We start from the raw sequence: 7733 nt of genomic DNA, 5'->3' as shown, positions 1-7733 counted from the left end.
CTCGATCATGTGGGGTGAATTCATGATGGTTCAGAATTAACAGACAGAATGGTTCTTCTATGTACAATTATAGAATTATGTTATGAATGAAATGGAAAGTTTGTTTATCTATTTATATAGGCGCGAGTCACAGTTTTAAATGCAGTTATGTTAGACTTAAGTTAAAAGTTATATTTTGTCGATACGAAAACTCATGTTGGTCACACATTGATGATAATCTATTCCTTCTTAGTGAGAGGTGTCTCAACCCATTATACAATTCATTTTTCAGGACCTGCAGTGGACCGAGCTTAGAGGGTGTTGGGAAAGGGTGTAGTTTTTGGTAGCCATTGTAAGTGGGGCTGTGAGATATGGAACCTTTATGTTTTTATTTTTAATTTTTGAGTTGTAATAACACTATTTGGAGACACTTATGTTTATGTGTGTGATTGTGTAGAACTCTGATAATGTATTGAGGATAGTGTTAATTACTTCCACTGTTTTATTTGCTAATTGTGGTATCAAAGACCATAGATAGTTTAAATAACACTTCGGGCCCCACTTTCGGATTCGGGGCATTACATTTTTTGTTTTTATTTCCCCACTTTGAAGTAACATATTATAAAAATGTGTTTGTATATGTTGTCAATTTTCTATTTTCGTTGCTGATTTTTAGTTGTTTGCAAAAAAAATTAAAATTAGATTTTGTGGTTTTCGGTTATTTTCGCAACTTGCTGCCAGAATTTTTAGTATCCATAAATATATTTTTTGAATTAAATTATTCATTTACACACTTTTAAATTAAAATCAAAATTAAATGGTCATATAAATTTAAACATAATTAAAAGAAAAATATACATAAATTTCAAAAAATAATAATAAAGCCACTTAGAAAATACTTTCGCTATTTTTCAATTGTCATGTACAATAAAATTTTTATTATAAAATAAAATTTGAAAAAAAAATAATTATAATTAATTTTATTTTTATTATAATAATATTTTAATGTGTATTATTTGTAATGTTATTATTTTAATAATATTTTTATAATATTATTTGATTTAAAGGTAAAAATGAATATTTTTAATTTATATTATTTTTATAAATGTTAACTAAATAGATTGATTATTTTTAGTTTTTGTTTATGATTTATGTTTTTTTTTTTTTCTAATTTTTGAGATTTATACCAACAGCTTCTTAAATTTTACATTTTTCCCCCAACTAGGGAAGGAAGCAAAAGCACCTTAACAAACGGCAGCGTTTATACGGGTTTATTCGAGCTTCAATCTTAGCCCTCAGATAACTCCTCATCAAATCTCCACCCTTGGTTCCAAATGCAAATCTGTGCCCGCAGTGTACCTCATACATATATAAACCTCCGCATGTGAGGTGTTGGGTATCCTGCCCTCTCTGCCATTGTTGGGTTTCCGTGTCTGCTCTCTGTAACTTCTTCTCAGACCCGGAAACCCTAATACCCCAACTGCTACTGAACGGACGACATAGTCTCTCTCTCTCTACTTGCATTTTTTCCTGCTACGAGCTTGGTATATTTGGGGATTCGATTCTTTTCGGCTCTGGGGTATGAGGTAAATTTCTGTTCCGACGACTTTGCTAAAGCTTTTGATTCGTTTAATTCGGAATTTTCATCTTTGCCTTAGATTCATGGAAGCCTATGTGCTTGGGTGTTTGGGTTTTTGCGCTGGTCATTCTCTGCGCTTTGATTGTGTTTGCGATCTTGAGTGAGATTGATCAGAGGGGCTTTTCAGTAACTGTTTGCTACCAATTTTATGAATCTTTGTGTATGTAGTATTGCATGGATTTGTTCGATTAATTTCTTTTTAGTATTGTTGAATAGTAACCCCATGGTTCCGGATGTGATTTTCTTTTGATATTCGTTTTGAGCTGGAGTTGTTTGGGTGAGCTTTGAAGACTGGTTTAGTTGCTGCTTAATTGGGTTTTACCCATAAATTCTCTTAATTATTATTATTATTAAAAACTGCCTCATGTTATTGTAGTTATCACCATTTGACCTAGATGTTATTTGCATATACGCGTATTAGCCATGTTTTAAGAAAGAGATCAAAATAATGCCTTTTTCCCCCCCTAAAAAAATAATTGTAATAGTGTTCTGAGACCACACCAATATTGAAATTTAAGCATTTTATATATATTTCTTCTGCTTGCATCATCTATGAACAGCTGAATTTTATGTTCGTGGTATTTTTTTAGCATTGTTTATAAATGGTTTTTATGTCATTAGTACTCGACATTGCTTATTTGTCTTTTAAATTACACAGATCCTAATTGCAAGAATTTGGAACAAATGATTTTTCTCTGCTTAGTATTTATTTTTAGTACTTTTTTATGTGCTTAGTATTTGGCATTGTTAGTTTATCTTTAAAATTAAAAGATGCTAATTGCATAGATGAAAAGGAGTCTAACTACTGTTGTTTTCAATTTGTAATTGTATGATGCAATTGGCCGGGATGCATGACAGTATAATTGCTTAATTTTCAATTCATAAAATTCTATAATTTCATGATCCAAAACATCTCAAAAGTCGTAAAATTGTGAACAAAGTCGGAAACTATTAACTTTGTGGTAAAATTGCTTTTAAAATTATTAAAATCTTGATCCAATTTTTTAGCTGATAAATTTCCAGCAGATTTAGATGGTGAGATTTTTTCTTCAGCAGGAGGGTCCCAGGTTTCACTTTCTTGTTGTCTTTCCATATGTGACAATGTTGAAGGACTCAATCCTTATTTTTTTATTCCTTCCTCCTCTTCTTTAGTTTCAATGAGGTGCACTATCTTTCTATATATCTCTATGTTCTTGGTTGTTTTTGATTGATTTTGAATTATTGATGCAGGCAAGGTTTATTCCATCAACCTGTCAACTTAATCTAAACCTTATTTTGATAGACATTAAAGGCATTAGTATTTGGAATGCCATTATTAAAGACAATAGTATTAGAATTCTGTGTTTAATAATTACGTCAGCTTGTCGAAGGAAGAATAGATATCTAGATGATTGGATGACTTGAATGTTTTTTTTGGGTGGGGGAGTCGGGGAGGTGTTGTGGGATGGGTGTGTAGGTAAATAGATCCCTTTATTGACCATAAAAAAGAGCGTGAGCACATGCAAAACAAACAACACATGCTTGAACAAAGTCTGGCCTTTTTAGCTGCTTGGTAGTAATTACATCCAACACAAGCTTATTACTGTTCAATATCCATTCCCATATTTTTTTCTTACAACCTCTGCAGTGCTTTTTATGCTACTAGCTAGACCCAAAAAATTCTGTTTTCCTTTGCTTCCTGATATGGTACCAAGCTGCTGTTGATTGCATTTTTGTAGTGGATTTGTTTGTAGATGTTATTATGCTTTGTTCTGCTCCCTCCCCTTTTATTTATTGTGTTCAGGCTCAACTAGTGTGGTTTATACTAAAAAAAATGTGTAGTTATGGGTTTAATTTTGTTTATGGGTGGGAGTGATGGAAATGCTACTTTTTGGTATTATTTGAATATATCGGGAGGTTCATTACTTCAACAACTGGTCCTTGTGTTCTTCGAATGGATCTCTTTAGTTGTTGAGAGGGTTGCCCAGAAGTGGTATATAAGGCGTACCCAATAAAACTCACAAGTAAACTAATTATAGAGATGGTGAGTAGGGTTGCTTTTTCCATTATTATAAAATTTTAAGAGTCCAATATATCTCTGATAAGATCGTTTATTTACATCGGAATGGTATACAAAGTCCACAGATCTCAATGAATACAATAGGATTTATGGTTACATAAACCATTGAGGGTAGTTCTAAATATGGTCCAAAATGAACTAGTATATGGGATTTATTAAAACCATTGAATTCTGAATATGGTAAAGTAGCTCCTGGGTGGGGAACTACTCCTTTGATGGGTGTGGCAATGACTTTATTTGCAATATTCCTAGCTGTTATTTTGGAAATTTATAATTTTATACCCAGTAAGGTGTATAAAGTTTGTTATGAATTTTTACAAGCATATCTATAAGTTTTAAAGCCACTTGACTCTTAGTTTTCAAAGTTTCAGGATTTTACTACTTGAACTCATTTTCCAATTTTATGGCCCTCTATTTGATGCTAGTTATAAAAACAATTTTGACAATTTTTTTGGCTGCATCTACAAAAATTCTGTTTATATGCACTTATTGCCAACTGCTAATCTGTTGCAGGTACTATAATTTATTTGTATTATTTGTACCCTAAGTGCAGCAACAGTTTATTTACGGTTCTAAATTTTACAGGTGAATAGGTGAGAAAATTGGACTGAAGCTGTGCCTGGGTACTGAAAATTACATATTTCTGGTGTGCAATTTTTATTCCTGAAACATTATGAGAGTTCACACGACCTTTCAGCTTATTTCCTACTCTGAAGAGATTGTAAATGGAGAGCCAATCCTTGTTTCATCAAACAGCCTTCCTGTGAAGGCTTTAAATTTTGAACCTGCTGGGCATGCTTTCCACTCTGCCGCATTAAAACTTCTTGGTTGTAGCGAGGAAGAAGATACAGATGGTGATAATGAAAGCGTGTCCAATGATAAGGACAAGACATATATGCCATCATCTGAGTCATATAGCACTAAAAGCAAAAAGAAATCTGGTGCTGGAGGTAAGCAACAAGATCATTACGCATTACTGGGCTTGAGCCATTTAAGGTACCTTGCCACCGAAGAACAGATTCGAAAAAGCTACCGTGAGACTGCACTTAAGTATCATCCTGACAAACAGGCTGCTCTTCTTCTTGCTGAGGAATCTGAAGCTGCAAAACAAGCAAAGAAAGACGAAATTGAGAGTCATTTCAAGTCCATTCAAGAAGCATATGAGGTGTTAATTGATCCTGTGAAGAGAAGGATTTATGATTCCACAGATGAGTTTGACGATGAAATTCCTACTCATTGTGCTCCCCAGGATTTCTTCAAGGTATTTGGTCCAGCTTTTATGAGGAATGGGCGATGGTCAGTTAACCTGCCAGTCCCTTCTTTAGGTGATGATAAAACGCCACTAAACGAAGTGGATAACTTCTATAATTTTTGGTACAGCTTTAAAAGCTGGAGAGAGTTCCCCCATGCAGATGAGTTTGATCTTGAGCAAGCTGAGTCCCGTGACCATAAGAGGTGGATGGAGAGACAGAATGCAAAACTTTCAGAAAAGGCAAGAAAGGAAGAATATGCACGGGTACGTGCTCTTGTTGACAATGCCTATAAAAGGGACCCAAGAATACTGAGAAGGAAGGAGGAGGAGAGAGCTGAAAAACAGAGAAAAAAGGAAGCCAAGTTTCTGGCAAAGAAGCTGCAGGAGGAAGAAGCAGCCAGAGCTGCTGAGGAGGAGAGACGACGGAAAGAGGAGGAAGAAAGACAGGCTGCAGAAGCTGCTTTGCGTCAGAAGAAGACTAAGGAGAAAGAGAAAAAGCTTTTGCGGAAAGAGCGGACTCGTCTTCGAACCCTTTCTGCACATGTTCTGTCCCAGCGTTTACTCGATCTCAATGAGGATGATGTGGAAAGTCTTTGTATGTCGCTTGATATTGAGCCACTTAGGGATTTGTGTGACAAGATTGAGGGTAAACATGGTTTAGAGCAAGCTGAGCTTCTCAGAGATGCATGCGGATATAACAAAATGGAGAATGAGAAAAAAGTTGAGAAGATTTCATCGCAAAAAGCTTCTGTGAATGCCAACGGAAGTGTCTCATTAAGCAGCTGTGAGAGAAAGGACAAGCCTTGGGGCAAAGAGGAGATTGAACTCTTGAGGAAAGGGATGCAGAAGTATCCAAAAGGAACATCCCGTAGGTGGGAGGTAATCTCTGAGTACATTGGCACGGGAAGGTCTGTGGAAGAAATTCTCAAGGCTACCAAAACAGTTCTTCTCCAGAAGCCTGATGCTGCCAAAGCTTTTGACTCATTCCTTGAGAAGAGAAAACCCGCCCAGACAATTGCATCTCCACTTACTACTAGAGATGAAAGTGAAACAAAGGGAGTGTCAACAGTTAGTGGGCTTGAAAGCACTAGTGTTGCTAAAGTTGATAATTCAAAAGAGTCTTCAAGCAGAAGTTTGAACCATGGGAATCCTGATGATTTGGCTATTCCAAATGGGGTATCTTCGAGCATGGAGCAAGATATGTGGTCTGCAGTTCAAGAAAGGGCACTAGTTCAAGCATTAAAAACCTTCCCAAAGGAAACCAGTCAGCGTTGGGAACGAGTTGCTACTGCAGTTCCTGGGAAGACTGTCAATCAGTGCAAGAAGAAATTTACATTGCTGAAAGAGAACTTCAGAAACAAGAAAAATGCAGTTTAGTTTGTTGGGTTTGCCTCTGATGGTGCATTTGGACATCTTTTGTCCGCTTGCTCTCTCTATCTCTAGGTTCAATTCATTCCTCCACTGTGCCAGAAGGATACAAGTCCCCTTTTTCACTGCACAATTTGACTGTTGCGGCTTTTGTTGTTATGTCATATAGTCATATAGATTATATATCAGATATTTTTGGAGATGAAGAGCCTTTCAGATGGATCTATTCCAAGGAATTCTTCTTTTGAGGTACCATTTAAGTTCTAACTGAGACTATGCTTTATGGTTTACATTATAGTATTGGGGTTCTATGTGTCATATTTGGGAGAGCAGAAGGTGACTGGAAGTTTGACGTAGGTTTCCCCACATACCTGAACATGTCAAATGGATCGTCTCAGAAGAGTTAAAATCTTCTCCAATTTTCTTCTACAATCCTTTGTAGTCGTACTATGTTACGTGACATGTTAGCTGCGCTCCAAGCCTTAAGATGTGCTTAATGTATGGATGATTTATTCTCCAATTTTTTTCTGCTGAAGATTATTTATTATATTCATACGCATTATAAAGAAGCTACTTTGATCCATGCCATAATAAGTTTGATATTGCTGAGTAGAATATCGTGAAGACTAGCCTGCTGCATGTTTATACCACACAGATTATGTTTGGAGGTTATTTTCCCCTAGTAATAATAGGTAATAAGACAACTTACGACCATATCTATTGTCATAAAGAAATAAATTAAATCAATGGGAACTGATATTTTAATGATAAACAAATAAATTCTTTTGGGTTGACTCTATGGGAACTACTATCTGATTCTTGAAGAGATTGATTATGATAATAAGGTACTTATGCGTGTGGCCTTCTATATTAGCAAATAAAACAAGATATATTATTGTGGACAATAAACGGAAAAAGTCTTGTCAGTATGTGTTATTAGTAAGTATTGAAAAGTTGAAAGTAGTGTTGGCAATATTAGAAACTTAGTATTAATTTGATTAAAAGTATATTATAAGGTTTTTAATAATAATTGTATTGTAAAATTGTGATATGTTACAATAATGTGATGTTACATGCTCTTCAATTCTCAGTTAAATAAGTCAGAGAAATATTGTAAATATTTTCTGAAGTTTTCCGATAATTACTTATGAGAAGCCAAACATTGCATTAATGTTAATATAGGTGGCTTTCATTTTTATATCACATCTAGTTTACCTACTTTTGAAAAGAAATCAAGAAAAACTAGTCAAGGAAAAGGTCATTTGCTGCAAACAAGTGACAGTTGCTCCCATTACATAGGATTGGTAAGAGAAATCTGCAAGGGGATCGTATGCCATAGATCGTAGCAAGAAAACTAGGTTATGTTTTGATTTTGGACACTGACAATAGATGGTTACAATAGAGATGGAATAAAATATCGTGACTCACATGCTAGG

At 35.1% G+C, this 7733-nt stretch overlaps 1 protein-coding gene across 1 annotated transcript; it reads left to right on the top strand.

Moving 5' to 3' along the window:
- The first annotated feature begins 1351 nt into the window (after nt 1-1351).
- On the top strand, nt 1352-6880 carry LOC131163618 (uncharacterized). The gene is made up of 2 exons (XM_058120233.1): nt 1352-1565; nt 4263-6880. Exon 2 carries the CDS (start codon nt 4351-4353, stop codon nt 6304-6306), a length of 1956 nt encoding a protein of 651 aa, XP_057976216.1. The 5' UTR covers nt 1352-1565; nt 4263-4350; the 3' UTR covers nt 6307-6880.
- The last annotated feature ends 853 nt before the right edge of the window (nt 6881-7733 follow it).

This window comes from Malania oleifera, chromosome 9, assembly GCF_029873635.1.
Source record: "Malania oleifera isolate guangnan ecotype guangnan chromosome 9, ASM2987363v1, whole genome shotgun sequence".
NCBI classification, from domain to species: Eukaryota; Viridiplantae; Streptophyta; class Magnoliopsida; order Santalales; family Ximeniaceae; genus Malania; species Malania oleifera.
Note: the sequence above shows the minus strand (reverse complement) of the source record. Positions and strands in the feature narration are given on the sequence as shown.